Source organism: Catharus ustulatus, chromosome 1, assembly GCF_009819885.2.
Source record: "Catharus ustulatus isolate bCatUst1 chromosome 1, bCatUst1.pri.v2, whole genome shotgun sequence".
NCBI lineage: Eukaryota > Metazoa > Chordata > Aves > Passeriformes > Turdidae > Catharus > Catharus ustulatus.
In genome coordinates this window covers 112,185,757-112,210,275 of record NC_046221.1, presented here as the reverse complement: position 1 = coordinate 112,210,275, position 24,519 = coordinate 112,185,757, and the positions used below count along the sequence as shown (strand labels likewise).

At 46.4% G+C, this 24,519-nt stretch overlaps 1 protein-coding gene across 1 annotated transcript; it reads right to left on the bottom strand.

The window, feature by feature from the left end:
- Window positions 1–3,905: 3,905 nt before the first annotated feature.
- Window positions 3,906–23,543, bottom strand: GATA6 (GATA binding protein 6). The gene is made up of 7 exons (XM_033069228.1): window positions 23,469–23,543; window positions 21,247–22,166; window positions 17,704–17,870; window positions 14,271–14,396; window positions 12,853–12,940; window positions 12,610–12,716; window positions 3,906–4,285 (listed from the first exon to the last, which is right to left on the bottom strand). Exons 2-7 carry the CDS (start codon window positions 22,145–22,147, stop codon window positions 4,118–4,120), a joined length of 1,557 nt encoding a protein of 518 aa, XP_032925119.1. The 5' UTR covers window positions 22,148–22,166; window positions 23,469–23,543; the 3' UTR covers window positions 3,906–4,117.
- Window positions 23,544–24,519: the final 976 nt, after the last annotated feature.

Genomic DNA, 24,519 nt, shown 5'->3' with positions numbered 1-24,519 from the left:
CCCACTTGCAGCTCTGGAAACAGCCAGGCACCCCTTACTCCCTTTGAGCAGCCTGTCCAAGGCTGATTCTCTTTGCCTGGGTTGGTTCTCTGGGCCACCAGACAGGAGCAGTCTGATCTTGAGGGGTCACTCAAGCAAATTTGACCCTTCTAATATTGCTTGATGGGGGACACTGAAGCAGATGCCCTAGGACATTTGGTATTTAATTTTTACTCTTCCAAGAGAAAAGTTGCTAATATGACAAGTGGCCATATGCCTTTGTCCCCCACCTCCAAATGTCAACTCTGAAGCTTCATTCTGGTACTAGAAAGATGCTCTGGGGTCAATCTGGCTTTTTCAGCCCCACTAATAACCAAAACTCATGGTCAAACTCTTTTTTTGCTATTTTGCAGTATTATTTTGCAGCCCAGCCCAGGGCTGTCACTGCAGAGAAATGGTGATAAGTGAGGAAAAGCTTTTGGCCAGGCCTTCCATCAGGAGCAGTGATATCAACAATATAAGAGCCAGAGCAAAGTCCAGCTCACACACTCAGAGTTGTGCTGGCTCAGCAGGACTAAAATGCAAAATAGTTATTTAAAAAAAAAAAACAAAACCTTTATTTATGTCTAGGGGTAGCGGCTCCAGCAATCATATGAAGAGCAGTTTTGTTAAGCATGGAGGTATGTTCTCACAGTTTTTTTCTATGTAAAATTATAACACAGAGCCTGGCTTTGAGGTCTTCAACACCTTTTCAGTAAGGCATAGTGCTTCATCCTCTTTGACTCCTACAGAGGGTTGAAAATCTGACAGCCCTACTTCTGGTACAAGGAGGGAAAACATTCCATTCTTGATTTTTTTGCTGATAAGAAATAATTGGAAACACCCTCTCTATGAAATATTGGGGGTTTCTAGGGTTTGGGTTTTTTTCTCCTGATATCACCTAAAAGAGCATTTTCATCCTCAGATCCAAGAGGAAGGTTGTCACACAGGGCATCTTTATGTGCCTTCTGCAAGATTTATTATCTGCAGGAACCACTCTAAGATAGACCCTGGGCTAAGGTGGTGCTGAGAAGGGAGCTGGACCTCCTAGGAACCCTCTTAAACAGGTGCCACAGGGTTTCAAAGCAACCTGGCCTTCCACAGGCCACCAGCAAGAGCATCAGCAACCAGATGACATTTTCTGCTGGGTCAGCAGCCTGAAACTGGAACATGCTGGTCTAATGGTAGCTGTTTTATTGGTAACTCTGAGCAATGCAGCTCTGACACACCCAGCAGGTATGGGTTATGTGCTCAGCTTTTCAGATGTGGCACACCGAACATCACCCCAGTAAAAAAAAATGGAAAAGGAAAAGGGAAACAAGAAAGGATGCTGACCCTAGCTAAGACTGAACACTCTGCAACACAAGTTAGCAACAGTTCTTTTATCCATTTAAGTACCAAAATTGTGAAATCACAAATAAGGGCATTTTAGCCAGTAGATGCTTCAAGAGGAAAGATTTCCACCCTGTTATTCACACCTTTTGTTTTTAAAGCCCAGTGTTTCTCTGCATGGCTGTTTGCACTTAGATAGGCATTTATTTTTAGAAATCACAAGATCCAAGCCCACATGGCCCCAGGGCTAGCAGGGGTGGGGTACCTGGCTACATTAACCCACAGGCTGCCAGGAGGTGAGGTGCCCCAGCACTGAGCATGGCATGAGAACCCCACCAAGAAGGATGAGTGATCCCCACTCCTGGCTGGCCACAGCAACCCAAAACCCAGGCAAGGCTCAGCCTGATCCCTTTTTCTAGGATCAGTTTTCCTCCTGGGGCTGTGCTGCAGCTTTCATCCCACGGTCCTCACAACACCTCCAGTGTAAGGAAGCAGCCTCAACTGTCAGGTTTGGAAAACCAAGAGGCAGATTCTTGAGTGGTGCAAGTCAGTATAGCTTCACTGAAGGCCTAGGAGGTACCCTAACTCACCCCAAAAGAAGGTCTGGCACAGAGAGACAAAGAGACACACTGCAGCCCTCCATGGATATGGAGGTTGGGCATCCTGGCTTCCCAGTCCAACAGCACTGCTGACATAGATGGAAACCACACCTGGCAATAAATCTGGTTCCAATGAGCTGAGCAATTAAGAGAGCCAGTCCTCAGAGCTAGCAATAGGTTTCCCACTTCCCTTAATAGCTAAAATTCACCTTCTTTTCAGCAGCAGTGCCTTCAGTTTTTGCTGCCCTTTACCCTTGGCCACCGGAGGATGTCAACAGGAACTCAAAGCATCTGCCACTCAGCAGTTACAGCTGTAGTGGGTAAAATTCTGATATTTTCCTGCTCGGAGAACCTGGGTGACACCCTTTAGCTGCGGTGTGAAGGGCAAGCAAAACAATTATAGCCCTCACAGGGCATGGGCTCAGTTCCCCAGACTTTCATCACAAAAACCTCACATGTGCCCATGAGGAGCCTGTGCTGGTAGGTGGAAGGCCTAGTTTTACAGATCATCAGAAGGTGTAGTGAAGGGAGCTGCAGAAAAAGCACACAGTGCAGGCTTAGGTAGGCGGGGCAGGAGATTCAGCTGGAGACCTTCCCTGCAGCCATCAGACATGCCACCTGTACCAGGCACATTTCCATAGCTTTTAATGTAGCTCAACAATTGTGTTGGAAACAAAGGAAAAGGCACACTGTACAGAAAAAAAATCCTAAAATGATACCCTTTTATTTGTAAAGCTCTGATGAAACAACTTTCCAAATGATGTCCCACTTAAAAACCAATGAAAACCAACCTAACTATGCATCAGTCACACTATACAGATTGCATCCTACATTTTCAAGATGCCTAGATATCTTCTGTAGTATTTACATATGTATCAGTTAGGTAGTACAGTTTCATTGCAATTTGTTTCCTTCCACCACACACTTATTCAATGGCAAAAAAACCCCTTGGGGATGCATTGGCATTTTTGTACGACACTTCGGAGCAAATGGCTAGGGCAATTTTCCTGAGAGAAGGCTTGTTCTTTGAAACTCTTGCTTTAACAACTGGAAATACAGAAAGTGGATGCATTTTTGTTGCGCTAAAAAGCCTAAGGATGCCTAGTTAAGTTTTTCTTTTAAATTATTTACGTACCATTAAGTTAAAATGTTTACATTCATTCATTCGTATAAAAACCGTTGTTAAATCTTATGCAAATGATTTAACACTGATTGCTGCAACGCAAATTGCACTTCTTTAAAAAAATTATTGTATATATGGAAGAAAAATATCTGATTGCTACCCTGTTTACAAATTTTGACCGACTCTATACAGTTCAGCCAGGAAATACGGACTTTCGTAAATCTCAGTCACAGTGTATTTTAAAAGTTATATCGCAGTCTCAAAAAGTGAGTAAATATTTTAAACCAAAAAACACCAATCCCAAAATCTCCTTAACCAGCTGGACCTTGTGGGACTTGTACCAAACATTGTGATTTCTTCCAGGAACATAGCTGGGCTCTGAAGAGCAGAGTAAGGCACACTGAAGATGGAGAACACAGAAGGAGAGGTCTGATGGGGCGAAGACATCAAATGTTCTGTGAGAGAAGTCTGCGTCAACTCAAGCTGTAAGCACTTCTGACATTCATTTAAAAGTATCTCACTATCTCTGGTAATTAAAGTCTTTGCTACTCCCTCCCAGACACTGACAACTTCCACCAAATTCTTAGGAGAAAAGGCGATGAGAGAGTGAAAACAACTATACAATGAGAAAGGCAGCACTGTTGGGTAAGTCGAGGACATATTTCTGGAATCTGTCAATAGGCGCAGGTTTATCTCTTCTTTTTTGTTGTTTTTTCTTTTTCTTTTCCTTTTTTTGTTTTTTTTTTCTTTTTTTTTTTGGTTGTTTTGGGGGGTGGGGTTTGACAGGTTTTTTTGAGAGTGTAAGGCTGCATTAGCTATCCCCGGTAGTCATTTGCTTTCCCTACATTTTTCTTGCATAGATGAGGAACTGGATGCTTCAGCAAAGCCTCTTTCGGAAGTAGAAAAACACCTCTGCCACCAAGGCTCAAAAACTGTTTCAGAGGAATGGTCTTTGCCAGCACTCTCGCTGCCGCTGCGCCCGCTCCACAGAGGAAACTGCGCAGATGTCTGGGGGCTGCCAGGATCCAGCTTCCCTCACACCAGGTCACGCCAGAGCCAGGGCACACCAGGGGTCCTGTCTCACAGATGCTGTCACTTCAGCTGTGGAGGTCAGGCTGACTCCTGTGTACAGCCCATCTTGAGCTGAATACTTCAGGTTGCTGCTTTCGGGACTGGTGCTCTCTCCCGGGCCAGACATCACCGACGAGCTCGCCTGCAGGGAGGGGGAGAGCAAAGAGAGATTAATTGAGCAGGTGAGCTTTGCACACACTGGGGTGTGTGTGACAGCACACAGCCATCATCACAGGATTTCTGTTCAAAAACAGGGTTTGCCCTCTGCTTGCCCCTGTGCAATCCTGAAACAAAAAAGTGTCATGGCATGAGCCCAGTCACTCCCTGCTGATGGGAGTGATGTCTGTGTTTGGAGAGGTGGAAACGAAACCGTGTGATGTGCAGAAAACTTGGAAATCAGCTCATGATGAAGAAGGAAATGTGCATGTGTCCCACTGCCCCCTACTGAAGAGACACAGGTGACAACATGAAAAATGTGATCTGGGAATAGTGGCAGCTCTAGTTTAATCTCCCCCTGGGAGAAGCCTGATACATCCCAATTCTCCAGGAGCAGATATGGAGCATCTCCTGGAAAGCAGATTTCTTTGGGCTCTTTAACCCTTGAAATGCTTAAAATCATTCCTGACCCTTCAAAACGCCAGCCAAAACCATTTTATCCTTGTAGAACTGGCCACTTAAGGAGATGCTCTTCTAATCTCCAGTGGAGAAACGCTATGCCTTAGAAGCAGGAGCATTTTTGCTCTGCTGCCTGCACAAAACAACATGCAGGGGAGCCCTGGTAGGCACAGAGATGAACCTCTGAACCACACTGGAACCAGTCCATTCATTTTAACAGAGAAATGGAGAGTTAAAAAGACAAAGGAACAATCATTTTTTCCATGAGGCTGAGCAGATCTGCTAAAGAGGAAAAATTTGCAGTGCCAGACAGAGAAGGGGCAACATTTTCGCCTGATAAAGGAAATGTTTAAGAGCTGACTTCATGCAAAATTAACTCTTGGATATGTCAACTTTAAAACCTTAATTTACTTGTTAATGGATAGTCTTTGGATGAAATTCCTTAAAAAAAAAAAAACAAAAAAGAAAAATGCTATCCTAAACTGTGACTGCAGAAGCTTCCTGCCTGCTGTTTAAGTACGAAGTATACATATTTAATCATTTTACAAGAGTAGAGCTCTTGGCTCTCCTGGAGCTGTGCCAAGCTAGCAGTCCTGACATAGGAAAAGCAAGGCTTCATTTATTCAAAGGTAATTTCCAAATGGTCTGGTGCAGGGCTCTTGTTGCTGTGCATAACCCAGGGAAAACCTCACCTTCTGAAAGAGATACTCACTGCTAGCCGTCATTTTTGTCTGAAATAACCTGGGCTCCAATATTTTTTTAACCTTTTATTGAAACTATTGACCGCCACTACTGTTCCATCCAGTCATCAACCCTGATCCCGCTCCATTAGTCACTACCCAGAAATGCAGAGAAGGAAGGAAAAAAAAAACCTATCTGTCCCCCAAAACCAGCTGAAATAGCTCTAAATCTAAGAAATAAGTTTTATCACTCCTGTGAACATACAGCTGCCAATCAGTGACAACAAATCTCTATATCCTCTTTCCCTGTGGTTGTGCGTGGAGAATTCAGTGAGGCAGGTTCCATGCTAGCCTTTGTGTACAGTCCTGATCTTGCATCAGCCTAGCCTTTTTCAAAGCTTTCCTTTTATTTCTAATATCTCAAACAGATTTCTGTTAGCGCAAAAGACATCATTTTTAAGAGCTTCGGTCTCCCCGTAGTGGAAGAAGGGTTTAAATTAGTGTTGAGCAGTGTTTGCTCAACCTGAACTAAAAATACTAGGAGCTGCTTTGAAAGGTTCCCGTTTGCCCGTATTTGCCACTGCTGTTCTGGTAGGCAAATATCTTATCAGTACCTGTTTTTTCCGGGCTTGGAAAGTGTAATTCACCTTTTCCTGATTCAGCCCTACGAAGGTGGGGTGCAGGGACCCACAGTTTCCATATGGGGTTATCAGGTACCCCTCCCTCGGGCACCCCAGACGGGAGCACATGGAGGCACGTCCTGTTTGAAGACTGCCCATCCCTGCCTGTCCAAGGCCAGATTCTGGCTCTGTTGAGCCAGGACGGGCAGGACCTGGGCAGGACTGCTGGGCCTGGAAACCCCACCCCGGTAATGTCATGACAAATCAGGCAGCTTGGGCACCTCCCAAAGTGAGACACGGAAAACAAACTTTAGCTCATGAAAAGGACGTGACGGGATCACAGTTCTGTTCCTGAGCCTTCCTGCCTTTGCTCTTACTTTTCCAGCTTTAAGGGATGAAAGATGACAGAAGTTGCACTTGGTTATTAGAGGACCTTTTTCAGTTGAAATAAATAAGCTGAACAATGATGATTAAGTCAATGAGGTCTAATTCACAGCTACTGGCTCTATAAAAAAGCAATACCTTTATTTTTATTGGTGAAATCTGACAATAGCATAGATAATCAACTGAAGGTCAGCTTCCACAGGAGAAAATGAATGAAGCCCACGGGGAAGAGCCTGCCTCCCAAACAAAAAGAGAGGTTGTGTTTGTATCTGCAAAGGTTCTTCTTTTTACCCAAGCCAGGAGGAGCTGGTCCTGAGTCAGCCCCCAGGCGTGTTGCCTGTATCAGAGTGGTCATTCTGTAGAGGACCTGCCTGCCATGTACAGAGGAAGACCTGTGCCAGAGTCACAGAGACAGCTAGATGTTACCCAAACCTGCCATCAGCACCCCACTAAAGCTGCTCCAGACCAAAACCAGGCTGCTCAGGCTGAGCTTGACCATACCAGGGAAGGCTAGCAGCAGCTCTGGCTGAAAGACTCCTGCTTTCTTCCACCCATTCCTTCCTAACCCATCTGCCCACCACAGAGGGCAGGGGGAGGGGATGGGCACTTTCCCCTCTGGCCTTCCCCCACACCTCCACAGCCAAGAGGGAAATGTGCAGGGCAAAGACAGCTGGAGGGGGTGGCAAAGGGCCTTGATCCAGACCTTTGGTCTATCAGAGAGACCTTTGCCCTATCCACTTAACATGCTCAAAATGCCCCATGAATTTTGGACATTACACTAAGTCAGCAATAAGCTGGGTCTCAGCTAAGAATCTCTTCCTCCTCAGTTGTTACTTTTGCAACACTTAAATGATACCTACAGTCCGTTAAAATACACTTGCAAAGAATTCTTTCACATATGAAGTGTTGTGGCAAATTAGTGGAGTCCTTAATTTTCTAGCCTCAGCCTCTCTGCAATAACTTCCATCCCCACAAAGAGCACGTTTTCCCAACACTGTCACTGCCTGGAATCCAAAGAGCAAGTCTTGGCACTGCAAAATGACAGCTTTTTTTACGGATGTAACGACCCTCTCAGTACACAAAGTTGTCATTTCTTGCTAGTCCAATTGATCCTTTTGTTTATACTGCAGACGTGTAAGTTTACATGTCTTCTAATCTCTCCTTTGTATTATAGCAACATAAATCTGTGGTTAATACTTCATTAATTTCCTAAGGGAGGTAACTTCCAGCATGGCTTGGAAAACGGATGACCCACTGCTGTCAAGGGCTGTATGAATAACTGACTTTATTGCTTTGGCGATAAAACAAAACCAAGCAAAAGGTATGTGTCCATACGCTTATAGAATTTTGGGATAGAAGCAAAAATACTTTTTCCTTGCTTTTCCCCACTGAAACAAAAAAAGTTGGATTGCTTCCTTCTGTTTGATATAAAAATGAACTGCTCTCTTTTGGATACATATACACAGAGCAAAGAAAATTACTCAATGTAAAAGAAAAAGAATCAGTGCGTGAAACTGAGTGGGGAGAAAAAAGTAGCATCCCATTTTGTCCAGGAGTGAGGACTGATGCAGAAGAGGCAGGAGATCAAGAAAGATTTAAACTAAAGTCTAGAGCATCAGATCTCCCAGCATACTGCCCTGTCTGCCAGGCTCTTCGGTATTTTAGGTTGCCACGTACCTCATGCCTCCTGTTGATCTTATTCCACCTGGTTTAGATAAATATTTACTCATACCATGACTGAGGCACTGTGTTCCCATGTTCCAGGTGAAAGTCCTACCAACCATGCTGGTCAGCCTTTCTCCCAGAAACTCGGTCCCAATGCCTACAAAATTATTCCATACAACTAAGATCTGGCATATTATCACCAGATAGCCCAGAGGACCCCTGGACATTCAACTTCCCAATATCCAGGTGGTTAGCATACTGTTTTAGGAAGTTGAATCTCTGGTTCATCCAGACTTTGGGACATACTCTGTGGAGGCTGATTTCCCCATAGCCAGCATGAAAGTCCTACCAATTTACTGCCTAAACAAGAGCAAACAGCACCACCTCCAACCAGCTCACAAATCTTCTTCTGACAGAAAAAAAGAGAAAGCAAATGCAGGAGAAGCCATTCGTCTAATCCAGCCCCATTTGTCCAGCATTTTGGAGACAGTTAAAACTGCATTTTCCTGTAAGCTCACCACATGCCAAGGCCACCTCAGTCAGCTGTCTCATTTCCCGCCCTACAAAACTGAAGAGTTAGTCCTGAACCACTTCTCAAGGTAAACCTCCAAGGGAAGTAAGCACTAGTTTTACCTCCTAAGTTTTTCTGTGGTGTGAGATTATGGTCCTTCAGAGAAAACTCCAAACTGGAGACAAAGGACATAGGAGAGCCTTCTGAAAGAAGAGTTCCCCTGGTGCTGCTGAGCTTTTTCTGTCATCAGTTGTGGCTCAAGGAGCCTCCATGTCCTGCCATAAAAAGCAGATTTTACAGCAGGTTTCATACTGCCTTTATCCTAATAAGGGAATAAAGTCCTTCTGGTTATCACATTTGTTGGAGCCCCTGCATGGTAACGGATGGGTTTGCACTGCAGACCATGCTCTTCGTTTAGCAATTTATTTGGTGGAGGTTTTTCCTGTACAGTTTCAGCAGCATCAAAGGGAGAGCAGGTATAGATGCAGATGCAGGCAAACCTTCACATCTTCTTTTTATGGGGATGTAAGGCAACCTCATATATCATGCAGCTGGACCCTTTCCATATTAGTAACACAGGACACCCAGTACTTATACTGCTTAGGAAAACAGAAATAGGCCTAAATCCTAGATCCAGATGTGAATTTGGCAAATAGCCCCTTTAAGATGGGACAACGAAATATCTCTGATCCAAACACTTCTACATTTTGGGATGTTTGAAATCAACTTTGCCCCCACAGCAATTCATTTATCGTATCTCTCAAATGTTTAAACTTCAGCTAGAACATAAAATCAACATTTAAGGTTCTTGCTAATTTGTCTCAGAATTGGCATCACGTAAGATTCCCTTCATGAAATGGATAGTCTCAAAGACATTGCCAAGAGTAATTGCTGCCCTCCTCTTTTTCTGCCCTTCTTTATTTTACTTTAAAAGAGATAAAGAAAGGTAGGGCAAAAAGTGAATGTTACTGACACAACTGAATTCTGCTGAATTTCATTTCCATTAGATTTCTACATAACTGGAAACTTTCTTGGCAGCCTCCCACAAAAGGCATAATAAATTGCTTTTGTACCAGTAGAGGAATTCGTTTTCTCTGTTTCATTTAGCAACAACATTGCTGTGAATTTCACACAACAGTTTCTAAAACGTCATCAGATTTCTCTGCCTAATGTCAATTTGGCATTTTCCCCCTCTTCACAGAATAAAGGCTAGAGAAGCAAAAACAGAGCAAAACAAAAACAAGTTGCCATGCCCGTTGTGTAACATGGGGAATGAGCCAGGTTTGTTATTCAAGCAGGTGCCTCTTTTTCGGCAACATCACCAAAATCACTCTCAAGAGTCAACATCAGTCTTATTAAAGTGACCAAAGATTATGGAGCCTGGATTCATCCATCTGAGGGTTTGGTTTTTTCCTCCTGAGTTGGAGAAGTTTATTCTCCTTGTGCAAAGCCATTGCCTATTCTAGAAATAATTGCAAACTTTTGATCCATCAGTGGATCAACTCAAAGGGAAGATAAAAAAAAAAATAATTAAGGAAAACAGAAGCCTAGCAGAGCATATTTGCTTCAACATGTGATCAGGTTACAGGCTGCCTTGCTCTAAAATGCTGACATCCCTTCACTCACAACAGCTTAAATGGGCTTTATGAGCACTCAGTCCCTTCCATAATTTCCATTAGAAATTATTTTGCATCCTTTGCAGCTAGTGATCACGTTCCCAAATTATGGCTGAGACAACAGGAGCCAGTCTTAACAGCCACCACTTTCAAATTTCCAGTCTCCCATGTCCTCATCCCTTTGAATTATAGATGCTTGGGCAAAACCAGGGAGCAAGTGAAGGATGCAACTGTGCCCGTGACGTATCCTGACAACTGCTCCCCTGCAAATCCTCTTTTCATTTACGTACATCTGGGACTGGGGCATAGGAGTGGGAGATCAGCAGCCCTTCACATAATTTGGGATGGAGTCAGAGGGATGCCCATACGTCTGGTTGCCGCTGTAACTTCCTCTCTTTGGTGCATGTCACAGCCCCGCTCCATCACTTCCTGTCATTGAAATTTTTCACGAGGGGGTATTTGCTAGTGCTTTGCATATGCAAGGCACATCTGATCAAATCATGGTGGGGAAAAGGTTATGCAGATGTTACCATGCTGCCTGCTGGATATAAGGGGACAGATTTTCCCAGTTGTTGTGCAGGTGTCCTCTCCCAGTCTGATCTACTATGGAAAAATCAGGGAGAACTGAAGTCCTGTCATTGGGAATGCCATCATGTAACTAAAAGCAGCCTCAGGGTCTCTCCTGGGAGTTGCTCCTAGTTGCTAACAGCTCTCAAGGAATCTTTTAGCCCTCAATCCATGCCCCTGCATCCCTCTCTTCTGGTACCACACAACTCCATCTGGCAAAACCATATTAAAAATGATACTACTAAAATTATAACATAAAGATTATTAATAACATGTTGGATGTGCCCTTCTCGGGAGAAATACCACAGAAAGGAAGCCAGATTTTGGCCAGCCAAGAAGGCAGCAGCATAGTGGAAATGAGATCTCATCTATATGGCCTCTCCTTCCCCAAGCAGCACCCGGCTGTGCCGCCTCAGCGTCAGCTGGGATTGTGCCTCCATTACATAAATCTCACTACATTGCTCAGCATCACTAGTACTGCTTCAGGTAATGCAAGGAAAATTTAAGGAAAATTTGGCCATGTTTTTTTCCTTGGCAAATATCAAGGGAGAGCCTAAAACAGTGCATAGTACTCCTTGGGGGAGCCTGAAACCTAATTCTGAAACTGCAATGGTTCACTTTTCAGTTAGTGTTTCTCTTTTTTTTAATGTGATCTGTTTATTTTACTGGATTGACAGGGCTTTCTCATGTCAAAGACAAGCCTTTTTAGTACTATCCTAGTCTCACAGGATCCAAACCCAAAACCCACTGCCTCTGAAAATGGGTGGCCGTGTCAGTCCACAAACAATCGCATTTGCTAAAAAATGGGTTTTTCTTCCCCTTGTACAATGAAACTTTGTACATCAGAAATTAAACTATTGAAAGAAATTTGGATGTTGAGAACACCAAGACATACTGAAAAATAGCTATTATAAACAATGTCTTCTTTTCATTAATAAAGGACTAAAGAAAGCCACATTAGGAGAGTTTCTCAAAGAAATGATGTAGCAGATTAAGGGATACAGAAGGCTGAGAAGTGAGTGCGGATATGGATAGGTACAGCCAAGGGGTTAGGAATTAATCTACATTAAGCTTCACAACTTTAGCAGTAGTATTTATCACATATGCTGAGTGAAGAAAGGAAGTTTGAGATGGTTGGAGTACATGATGTAAAGAAAGGATCAAAACTGAAGCAGGGGAAGATCAGCACTCCTCGGGTGCTCCTCTCGAGCTTGGTGCTGCCACATGCTGAGCACCTGGCCTCTGAAGAACCCTCTGTGAGCACAGAGCTGAACCCCCATGCACTGCAATCAGCAGGGTGCTCCAGCCTGGTTTCAGCTAGGTTTGGATCAGGGTTTAATTGCACATTTTTGTTTAAAACAAAAGCCTTTATGATTTACTTTGTACAGCAGGATAATGTTTTTCTGGGTTTTACCCGTTGGGATAATGCACACAATACGTGTGTGCACACACAGATATATATATAGAGAGCATTGTTTCTTAAAAGGATCAGCTGGGCATGTTTTATTGTCTTCTGTCCAAAAGAAAACCTTTGAAATGAAAGAACCTGAATATTTAAAAGCAAAATATCTGTGGTTAAACTGCGGCTAACAATCATAAAAATTATATAGATCTTAATCAAGAAGATTTGCGAAGTACATCCTTCTTGTCGTTCTGTCTACAGCTATATGTAATGTCCTTGGAAAATCTTGTTCTAGTATCAGCTAACAAAACTGGAAAGTTTGTTTAGATTATTGTTCTGCTAGATAAGATAAAAGCTGTGATAACATTGCCCAGTGATCAGCCTGCTTGCAGATATGGACACTTACCCCGGAGGCTGCAGTCGGTGCGCCGGGAGAAGCAGTTTTGCTACAGTCATCTGAGTTAGTAGAAGACGTGGATGTCGGAGTCATAGGAACTGCAGTAGTACTGTTACCTGAAAAATTGGGAATGGGTATTAAAAATAAATATTTTCCAGACAGAGAAAAAGAAGGAAAAAAAAACAAAAAAAAAAAAAAACCCAAAACAACTACCAACTATTGCAGCTATACTTTCTTATATGTTATATTTACCAGAGCACGCCTTTGATTTATTTATATTCTTAGGTTTTCGCTTCCGCGTCTGAATTCCTTCTTTTTTCATAGCAAGAGGCCGAGGAACCTGAAAAAATTAAAATTTTCACACCAATCACAGAGTTGCATAGGTACTCTAATATGAAAAACCAAAATACACTGCAAGACCAGATGTGATATTGCAAATGTCTATATAGCAAGTCAATTTTTTTCTATGTCGCAGTACTAATTCCAAAAAATATTTGCATTTTATTTGGGCAAAACAGTAGTTTGATTCAAGAGGAGTTGTAGCAGAATTAAAAAGTAGGGAAACTTTTTTTTTGCTATGCAAACTTGATAGTTTTTTCAACCCCTCAATCAATCCACAGGAAAACAGCACAGAATTAGGGGAAAACAGCGCAGAATAGGGAAAACCAGCATTATTTGGCAAAAAGCCATAAGAAATTCAATCGGATGGGTATATCTGATTCTTGATTTATTATTCCAGTCAGTTAGGAATTATCTCCAGTGCCTGATTCTGGAAAGAAAAAATGTGTAAGAGAAAAAAATCATCCTCATGGTGTAGACCAGCTATGCAAACCAGATCATCACGAGGAAACGTCTTAGGGTAGAAGCTTTAGAATAAAAGAATTGACTTTGCTTTTGTTCCTGCAAGCAGTTCTACCCATAATACAGCTTTATGGTATCTAAATTTATATTTATATGGATAAATTTATATTTAAATGTTCTCAAAAATCATTTTTGTGTTCATCACAATGATAATCATGCTACAAAAACACTGGGATAAAACATATTTTAACACCAGTTTGAGGAAAGACAATCCATGTGTTTTCTATCATTATAATATTTAAACCTGTGACATAATTTACATTTTATTGAAGGCTAGACCACATCTCAATCATTCCTAATGCCCTTGCTCCTCAAACACTTACGCTTGACTGTAACACACTCCACAGGAGTCTCACCCAAAACACACTCCATCCTATTCAGGACAGAGCTTTTTTTTACTCTATTATTTCCCAACAAAGGCTGAAATTGCAGTTAAAGTTTTTCTGGCTTAGCTATGTCTTGAATTATACTCAAAAGTTTTGCTGGCATAGCTGTGTCTGTCCATGAAAAACTGTCTCATTAAAGGTCTTTATTTTCCCCACTAAAGAGCTAGTTTAAATCCCAGTGGCAAAAACACCATTGCTGCTTATCCAGAGGTGGTTTCTTTATATAAATCTGTTGGGAGAGCTACAGTGACAAACACATAACTAGTCAAAGCATAACAAGCCAAAGTGGCGCAACCATTTTCTAACGTCACACATTTTTCTGTTGCTCTACGTATTTCGCTCGTTGCTTTTTTGAGGACTAGCCTTTTCCCAAAGCAGCATCAGAGCTGGCAGGGTATCTCCCTTGGTGAAGCAGCCACTTACCCCATGGAGCTTCATGTAGAGGCCACAGGCATTGCAGACAGGCTCGCCCTCGGCGTTCCTGCGCCACAGGGTGGTGGTCGTGGTGTGGCAGTTGGCACAGGACAAACCCATCCGCCGCGACGAAGGCTGGAGGCAAGCACAGGCAAACACAAGTATAGACAGGTGGGCAGGAGAGAATGATTTATGTCTTTATGGTTCATAAAAAGTACTTTAACACATGGCAGGGATGGTAGGAGATTTTTTTAATAGTATCTGTCAGCAACAGCCCAGAATTAGAACAGAATTATCCTCATATCACAGAGTGGAAAGATGGTGTGAAGAGGAATGTCTTTCCACCCTGGGCAGTCACAGCAGAAGCAGAATTCTCATTTGAGAGCTGGCAACCAGGACAAGTCTGTTCAGACCACCAGGTACTGGGTCTTTTTCCAGAAGGACAGTTAGGAAATATCTCCACTACAGCTCCATCGAGCTGAAGAGAAGGCACATCAGTTCTGTGACACCTCTCCAGACAGCTCAATGCCCTCTGCCCTGTATGGTGGGTGAAGAGGCAGCTCTGATCCTGCCACTGGTACTCCTGACTCATCGGAAAAATCAGACACTTTAGTCACCTGCCCTCGGTGGCACCACATCTGGGGAAAACTTTCCCAGTCATCCCAGGGGTAACACACAACAGCATTACTTTCATAAAAAGATCTTTTTATAATCACCCATTTTATCTTCATACAAAAACCGATACACCTTGGGAGCGTGTTTTACAGAGCAGAGCCTCCCTCCCTTGGCCAGCAGAAAAGCTGGTGGGTGACAACAAGGTTCCCACTGCAAACAAGCCATTTATGACACTCTTCCGTGGAGTTTGGAGCCAAGATGAAGCAACTCTGTATCAGAAATAACCGTATAACCCAAAGCTTTATGGCTACAGGCTGTATATCATAAGTGAAGGCAGTCCTCATAAACATGTGAAATGAAGGTGAATGGGTTATAAAAGTCCCTGTAACAAGTGATCTCTTTTACGTTCTTCACAAGCAAAGAATTCCAGCTACATCATAAATCTAGTCTTTTTCAAAGTATCGCATTGTCAAAAAAATATAAAAAAAATCTGTGCCTAGCTCTGCATCTGGCAGCTGAACAAGTTTACACGGAGAAGTCAGTTTTAGAGGATTGCATTAATCTTATTCTGACTGTAAAGTGCCCATAACTGAAATTACTAACTTAAGGGTACAATGCCCTTCCTCTTGAGTCATTTACTGCTGGGTTGTTAGACGTAACTGGGTCACCTTTGATACCACAGGGCCGCCTGCCACTGGGGAAACCGATACAAATGTTTTGAGAATGAGGAATATACCAGAGAAATAACTGAGTTTCTTGAATATTGTCTGTTTGAGTGCCTTTAGCAGTGAGCTGTCGTTTTAAACCAGAGCTCAGAAAGAGCTCCAGATTAAATACAAATTTTGTAATCTTGAATCAGTAATCCATTATTAACTGCGCAGGAAAAAAAAGCAAACCACTCAGCCAAGTGTTATATAGGCTGAAGTACAAAAATACAATTTTAATCTTAAAAATCCAAGTATCATGAAAACAGAAGTTTTGACCTAGTTATTAAATATGTACGCACACAGCGCTCAAATTGCGCCCTCGACTCAATACGTGTTTTACGTGATCACATTGAGTAAAAGAAAGCTGGTGGTAACACATTTTCTTTCTCTGCAAGTGAAATGCTGTCAGCTGTTTCACTCTGTTAAATCTTTCTCTTTCCCAGTCTAAACCTTTATACATTTTATTTCAATAGCTTTTGCCCATTCCCATATCTGAACAGACATAGAGTTTTGGCATGTTTTGAATCTAAAATGACTTTTCTGATGCAGGAATTTTATCAGAAACTTCGGGGCAATCTAAACACGTTTAGCGTTTTCAAAACATTTTCCCTTCTCACCTACATATTTCCAACTGTATGAACACACAGTCACGGCTGATTTATAGTTATGGCCAGGGTACTCAGTAGGGATTGTTACGCAGAGCTATTTCAGAGTTATTTTGCTGAGGTGTCAGACTGAAATCGCGCTCTAGTTTGACTCTGCTTTAGTCTTCTCACCCTTCCTCAAAAATAAAAAAATAAAAAACCAACCAAAAAAAAAAAAAAAAAAAAAAAAAAGACACAGAAATGCTAGAACTGGGTGTCAACTACTTGAAAATCTGTCTTGGGCTCTGAGCTTGAGACATCGGCAGATCTGGCCCCTCTGCTGCATCTATCCCTGCTAATGAGATAACACCATAACACCTTGTGCCATGAAATTTACTGGACAACCAGCTGGAAAAAACAGGCACCTAGCAGCAATAAACCTCTGGTTTTAAGTTAAATTAACCCTTTGGCTTAAAGAAAGGTCTTTAAGCAGAGGTGGGTTTGTTCCCAAGCCCTTACTGTCTGCTCTGATCATCGTGTGTTTGGGTCTGGTTTCCCCTCGCTCCCAGAAGGACACTAAACTCAAATAGTTGTGAAATAAAGAACAGTAGGTGTTTCAGCCCAAGGAAAACAGGCATGGAGCAAAGCAGCTGGCATGATTGAAAGGGGCTTGAAAGGCTGATGGGTTTGATACACTGCCTCCATACACAAGGGTCCAAACATCAGCTTGGATTATAGTGGTGTGATTTATTGTGGCTCTCTCGGTAACAGCCATTACTGAAGAACATATTCTTTCTGTCTGCTGACCTCCACCCAGATTTGCTAAACATAATGTGCAGTTCCCGCTTGTTAAATTTTCTCCTTGCCTATTCAGTGCCAGCCTGAGTTATAAACAGGGGTTCTAGTTTGTACTATTTATTTCCCCCCCTAGTTTTAGGAGTATATTTTTAGAAAAATTGCCGCTCATTTCTTAGGAGTAAAACAAAACAAAGGCTATTATCATTGTTTAAACAATTGGTTTTCTTTGAATTATATACAAAACTTGCTTACATTCCCAAGGATCGAGCTCTCAGCAAACAAAGCAGGTCTGGAGAAATTCCTAGCCCTCTGAACAAACATTTTCTAACCTTGATTTCTTTTTTTTTTTTTTTTTCCTCTGTTGGAAATGTCCAACATCACCAGCACAAATTTCTTCCAAGCCACTGAATCCCCCTCACAGATGGGGCTCATAGCTCAAAAAGCCAGGCTGGTCCATGCCTGGTATGCAGAGAGAGATTTTCCCAGCTCAGAGCCTGGAAGTGGGTCCAAAGTGGTTCCCAAAAGGCTGCCAGCCCTGTCACTCCTCATTGTGACACCAGTTTGGCCTGAAAACCTGGGCAGGACCCCCAATAGTTTTGCAGCCGAGAGGATCACCAGGTTAATACACGGATTGCCATCTCACATCCTTGCCCCAAATTTCTACACGGTTAGCGCTGATTGGGGTCCCTTAGGGAGCAATTCCTTTTTCCCCCCCTCTTCCCCTCCATCCCTACTCACCACTCTCTTTTGGGGCTTGATGAGGGGCCGGCTGAGCCCGTTCATTTTGGTGTAGAGCCCGCAGGCGTTGCACAGGTAGTTGCCGGTGCCGTCCCTCCTCCACAGCGGGGTCTGGATGGAGCCGCAGTTGACGCACTCCCGGCTCTCGGACAGGTCCTCCAGCAGCTCTGGGGGCAGGAGCAGAGGGGAGAGGCGGTGGGGCTCGGCCGCGGATCCCGGTGCATCCCCGCGCAGAGCGGCCCCGGCCCCGCGGAGCCGAAACCCGGACCCCGGGCGGGCGAACAACCGGCCCTTGGAAAAGCAATTTCCCGGCAGTGACGGCGGCCATGCGGGGATTTTTTTTTTTTCCACAAAAATCTCTGGTTTTTTCTTTCCCTTTGTTGTTTGGGGGGTTTTGGGTTGGTTTTGGGTTTTTTCCCCCTTATTTATTTAGATGTACTGGACCCGCTCGGGGCCCGGTGGAGCTCTTGCTTTCCGAGCCGGAGCAAAGGCAGCGCGCCCCGGACGCCGGCCCGCCGGAGGGCTCAGCCCCGGCCCGCTGTCCGCTCCCGTCGGGATTTGACCCTTGGGAAATTCGGCTGGGGTCCGCTCGAGGGGCAAAACCCCCTCTGTGGTGCCCACAAGACGGAAAGGGGGGTGCACTTGCCTTTAGAGGGGAGCAGAATGGGGAGTGAGGTGGCTGTCAGAATAGCCACTTCCAGAGCCACCTTGGGGGCTGGATATCAGGAGCTGTCGTTTTTGGCCAATATTCCCCAGGGCCGAAGCTTGGCAAGAACTTTTCTACCCTAACTCTTATTGTAAATAACTAGCAACTAGTAAAGCTTCAAGTTTAGATGCAGCTTTCGGGGCCCTGGTGGGCCAAGGCAGCGACAGGCAGCGGCCGCTTCACCTCGGCTATTTGGTCAAATTAGAGCTGGTTTGAAGGAAACAGAGGAAATGGAAAAATAAGCGGTATTGTGCCTCCTGCTTTCATAGTTACTGAATACTAAGGGGAAAAAAAGGTCTAAATGCACGGAAAGGAAAAAAAAAAAAAAAAGAAAAAAGAGGGAAAAAAAGGACAGAACCCACCTATAAAAGCTAATACTTTCAATGCAAATCCTTGTTCTGATTCACCTTTCCATATTTCGGGGAGGGGGGAATAAATGGTTATTATAGATATTATACATAGACTATGCCACGTTGTGCAGAAATAATAAAAGGAAATGTTGGGGTTTTGCGGCATCTTTCGAGCCGAGTCTGGGAATGTATGCTTCAGACTCAGAGCTTCGTCACTGATTTTTTATTTCCTCCCTCTGCTACCTGCTTAAATTCATCATTGGGTTATTCTATTACGTTTCCTTGGACAGCTAAAGAGAGCTCGTAAAGGTCCTGCAGCTTTGGAGACTGGGCTGCGGTGACACGGCGGGCATTGAGCTGAGAAAGAAAGGCCTTTTGGCCCGCACCCACCCAAATACGTTTCTCTCCTCCCTTGGTTTGCGAATTATTAGGCGCTAAAGAGGAACGAGCACACGGCAGAGTCCAGGGAGCACAGTTCAACTTACGTTGTCAGCTCCTAGCTCTTAGCACATCGCTAAGATTTATTAATCTTTGCACTAAAAGCACCATTGAAGACTAACCAGAAAAAATGCTTAGGACGTCAAGAACACTGGAACTTAAACAGCAATTTGTCTTGGCTATTCATTTTATAGCGTTGACTTCGTGTTTGCAGCAAGAAATTCTGCCGTGACAATATTTCTCGGGCATTTTCAAATATTTTTTCCCCTTAGAGAGTGAGTAATACACTTCTTTCCAAAGAAAACAAAATAAAGTTTTAATTTTAGAATCTATTTTAGCATCTCTATGAGTACCGTTAAGAAAGCTTTATCAAGCTGTCCAATATTTAGCCGTAAAAAATATATTTCGGCTACGATCTCCCTACAATTTTGACAGGGGACAACGCGTAGCTTCGACTTTGCTGCCGCGATTTGCCTCTCAGGAGCAAAAAACTCGCCTGGCCCAGGAGCTCCGGGCTGCTTCGCCCCGCGTTACACCGCGGTGAGGCTGCCCTGGCACCCGTTCTTTCCCTTATGGAAAGGCTCATCCCTACCCCTGTCCCCAGCAATGCTGGGAAGGAGACACGAGGGCGGGAGAAACCCGCTGGAGCAGGGGAAGCTGTGCTCCTCGGCTGCCTTGAAACTCCTGCCCCAACCTCCTCCAGTGCTCACTTCTCTGCTCCTTCTTGCTCAGCCCTCTGCTCTCCCTGCCGTGAGATTTTCCAAGTCCGCGTCTCTCCCGACAAGATTAAAAAAAAAAATAAATTAAAAAGCAACCCAAAAAAACCTGGTTTTGCCCTCCATTACCTAGTTTCACACTGTAACTTAAAAAAGTTGAATTTAAAAGTCAGCTTTCTTTTTACCCTGAGATGTGGCTTCTCCTATCACCTCTACAACTGATTTTCTTCCCCCTGTCATGATATTAAACACTAAGTGGGAGGTTTAAAATACTTAAATCTACAGGGTGTCATCGAGAGACAGGAGGAGTATTGTGTGCACAGGCCTACAGAAAGACAAAAATCCAGGGGGTAATTTTTTGCAACTCTGCACAGAAAGAGAAAGTCACGGTGTCTGTAAAATACATGCACCAGGTGAGTAGTTTATGCCTAAAGTGAATGATGATCAAATCTGTGTGCATACACATATTTATGTAAATATGTATATATACATAATATATATATGCATAATATATATAAATACATATACATAGCCACACACACCTTCTCTATACACCTCTGTTTATTTATACGTAGATTTATTCTAAAGCTGAAGAGATTGCAATAATCGTTGATCTTTCTACCTCTGACTAAATCAAACAGCTCAACAGCTCAAACTCCACTTCTACAATTGACTTAATGACATGGAGAATTTCCTTAATTAAAACAAAAAGGCTGAGACACCTCGGAAATGAAAGCAAAACCCCATCAGGGAGGTGCTGTATTTTAGCAGCAGTTTAAAAATTAGGTATCCTCATTCATATACGAGGTTTTGCTTCACTGCTTTTCTTTTTTAATTGAGCAACGAAGTGTTTTGTAGCTTAAATAATCCAAAATGGGTTAAGTGAGCCCCTGAAATTTTCCTCTACCATACAAGATCGATTAATTTGCAGTGAATTTCTCACCGTCCAGATGACCGCATTTAGGGAAAGCAGGAATGCACTGATTTGGATAAACTAAAAACTAAGTTTACACCGGGCAATTCGTTTTGGGATCTTTCGGTTGGTAACCCCGACCGCCATACTCCAAACAACGCCGCTTTTTGAAGGTATATTTTTCCCCTAATGCAACACAAACGACGGGAGTTACCTCCACTCGAGAACAACCATGGTGCCGGCACCGCCGTTCTGCCACCGACACCGGGGTTGTCCCTCACCAGCGCACCCCTGGCCGGGGCGGCCCCACCGCCGCTGCCCGCGACCCCCGGCATCCCCGGCATCCCTCCAGCGGACAGCCCCGCATGTGGAGACCCTCCCTGCCCGCCCTGCCCGCCCTGCCCTGCCCGCGGCTCCTACCTGCGCTGGGTGCCCGGACGGGGATGGGGGCGGCCCGGCCCTGCAGGCAGTGCAGCATGGAGTTCTCGAAGGGCGCCGTGGGCCAGGCAGGGGCGAGCTGCGGCCCCACGTAGGACGTGTAAGGCCCCGGGTAGGAGCCATTGAGCGGCCGGGCCAGGGGGCTGTATTGGTCCCTGGCGCCCAGGCTGTTGCTGTAGGCGCCGGGCTCCCGGGAGGCCCCGTTGGCCACCGGCGGGCTTGGGGAATAGGGAAAGCGGCCCGAAGGGTGGGAGCCGCCGCCGCTGCTGTACGAGGGGCTTTCTGCGGCCGGCTGGGACCAGACGGCGTGGCCGCCGCCCGGGTGGCTGGGCTGGGCCGCCCCGCTGCCCTGCAGGTACGGCAGCGTGGGCAGCATGGAGCCCACGCGGGTCGTGGGCACGTAGACGGGCGAGCTGGCCGTGGAGTGCATGAAGCCGCCCGGAGATCCGTCGTAAGGCGTGGGGCCCTGGGCGGCCGAGATGGCGAGGGTCTGGTACATCTCCTCGGGCTGCTCGGCGCCGAGGGCGCTCAGCTTGGGGCCGCGGCTGGACCAGATCAGCTTGTTGGTTTGGTCTAAGTCCGCGAAGAGCAGGATGTCCTCCCAGCTGGGACGGCCGGAGGGGTGCGGGGTCCCGAAGTGCACGTAGGGAGCGAGCAGAGACCTGCCCTCGGCGGCGGGGGGCGGCGGCGGGGCCGGCCGGTGGCTGTCGTCGGTCTCCGGCCGAGGAGTCTTGGAGGAGCCGCGTTCACCCTGGGAGCCGGAGGAGGAGGAGGGCGAAGGAGGAGACGGGCGCGGCTCCCTGGTCGCGAAGGGACAGGAGGAAGCGCCGGCGTCCGCAGCGCACCGCTTCACCGCGCACCAGCCGCCTTCAGCCACGGCCATCCAGGTCCCCTTCTAGCCACTGGGTGTGGATGGGGAAGGGCGAGGAGGGGAGGGGAGGAGGAGTGGAGGGGGGGGATCGGCGGGGCAGGGCGGGGAAGGAGGACACAAAAGAGCGGGGAAGTGGGGGAGAGAGAAATAATAATAACAAAGTTTGCAAACAGGACAGCCCGTCTCCCTCCCGTAATGAGATTCATCAGGGCTTATCTGGCCCCTCTAAGCGCTTAATCAGTCATGTCGCCTCGGCGCTGTTGTCCCTCGCCCCGGCGGAATGGGATCAGGCAGCCCAGGTCAAGACGAGCCGGGAGACGCCAGTCCCGCGGGGCCAGGGTAGCGGCTCTGGCTCCGCTTTCCGCACCGCGGGAGGGCTGCTCCCCTCTCCCTTCGCATCCCAGGCTGAGGATTTGAACATGAAGCACGCCGGGGCAAAGGTGGGCGTAAGGGCGTGGGGACAGAGGGGAGCGAGGGGGCATTTTTCCCTGTCTCTGCCCTTCCTTGGCTGCGGTCGTTGTTATGATTATTTCAATGAATGAGTCATTTGACTCGGTTCCACCGAGAAAACAATTAGTAAGGCGATCCCTTTAAGGTTACTTCGCTGGAGAGCGATGTTAGCTCTTCCTCGCTTGTTTGCCTATTTCCAGCCCAAGGTCACGGAAAAGAGGAGGAGGAGGAGGGAAAAGCACCCGGGAGACCGGAGATGCGCTCGGGCCGGGCCCGAAGTGTGCCCGGCGGCGGGACACGGACCCAGTCTGGGCGGGATGTGCCTGCCGTAGGGGCCGGATCCAGCGGACAGCCCTGGCTGGGGGCCTGTCCCGACCCCCAGCACACCTTGCTGGGGTGACACCCGTCCCGAGCCGAGCGATGTCCATTCGGAGCTGGCAGCATGAGGAGGGCCGGACAGACAGGCACAGAGAGCCCGGCGCCCAGCCCCTGGGACAAGGAGCAGAAAGCGAAAGGGGACACAGAGAAATGACAGCAAGACAAGGCGAGGCTCTCCGTTTTCAGCCCACCTCGGGGCTCTCCAGATAACCACAGGCACAAGAATACAGGACACACACACACACACAGAGCCCCCTCGCAGATAGGCACCAAATACGTCTCTCCCTCCTGCGAGATAACTGGGAGATAAGGCTCCGGCAGATAAGAGCTCCAGGCACCGGCATCGGATGTTTGCCCACACAGTCTCCCTCGGGCTCCCCCAGCCAGGGGCGGCCGTCACCGCGCTGCTGTCCCCTCGGAGCGCCCGCGGGCAGAGAGGCAGCGGCAGAAGTCCGCGAAAGAACAAGCGAAACCGCGGCGAGGCAAGGAAGGAGAGGGGCCAAACCTGATGCCGGTGTCCCGCATGGGGCCGGGGCGCGGGGCCGCGGCGGGCGGTAAATCCAGTGCGGCGGGGGCGAGTGGCGGCGGCGACTCCGGCGGCGGCGGCCGGCGGCTCATGTATAAAAAGGAGAGAGGAGGCGCCTCTCGCAGCCCTGCCGGAAAACTGCAGGCAGCCGGCCCTGATTGGGCTCGGCCAGCCCTAAACAAACACGGGGCTCCGCAGGGGTGCCAGTCCCGGGGCCAGCCGGGCCGCCGCAGCCCCGGGGGCGGGGGAGGGGGGGCACCTCGGGGCGCCCGCAGCGAAGAGGAGGCAGACCCCTGCTTGGGGAGCAGGAACGAGCAGAGAGGGCTGGCTCTGCCAGATGTCCCGTCTTTTTTCTTCGTTTTTTGTTTAAATTTATTTTAACCCAGAAATAATACACACTCTTCCCTCCTTCTTGGATAAAATAATTTTTTATGTGATTATTCAACTTCTGTAAGGTTTTGGGTTTGTTTTTTTTTTTCCCCTCCGCGCCTCCCGGCGTGTCAGCGAATGTCCCCTGGGAGCGGCCCTGGGGGAGATGTGTGCCTGGCTTTTGCCCTAAACAACCAGGCGAGTGTATTCCTCCCTCAAATCTCCTTAGTTTTTGATCGTCAAAATCCGAGCTATCCGAGATGAAAACATGTGGCTCCTCCTTGAGTTACCCCAGCCGTCAGGTGAAGCCAAAGCAAGCTGTGGGATGTGTCCATCCCAACAGCTGGCGGTAGGCATTTTTCCTCCGTTTCTTTCTTATTACCCCCCCGCTCCTCAACCCTCTTATCTCAGCTGTGTACAAACTGATATGGTACTTAGCAGGAAAGTGACTGGAAATTAAAATAACTTCGTTCACCAGAGGTTATCAGCTGGATATCTGTCATCATCAGTTTGTACAGAAAGTCATCTGCGGCAAAGGGCTGGACTAGAGCAGAGCCGGGCTCTCGGCAACCGGCAGGCATGATCCCTCCCGACAGAAACCGATCCCAAACCTGCTGATGCGCGGTGCTGTCGCTCCTGGGGTAGGCACGGCTTTTCTTTC

What these genes read in the sequence shown, in the direction of transcription:
- GATA6 (XM_033069228.1), bottom strand. Translation starts at nt 22,147, where the DNA reads ATGGCCGTGGCTGAAGGCGGCTGGTGCGCGGTGAAGCGGTGCGCTGCG. An exon ending in TCAAGCCCCAAAAGAGAGTG is followed by an intron (nt 14,397 to 17,703) that starts GTGAGTAGGGAT and finishes GCTTGCCTCCAG; the next exon opens with CCTTCGTCGCGGCGGATGGG. An exon ending in CACCGACTGCAGCCTCCGGG is followed by an intron (nt 4,286 to 12,609) that starts GTAAGTGTCCAT and finishes CCCTCCCTGCAG; the next exon opens with GCGAGCTCGTCGGTGATGTC.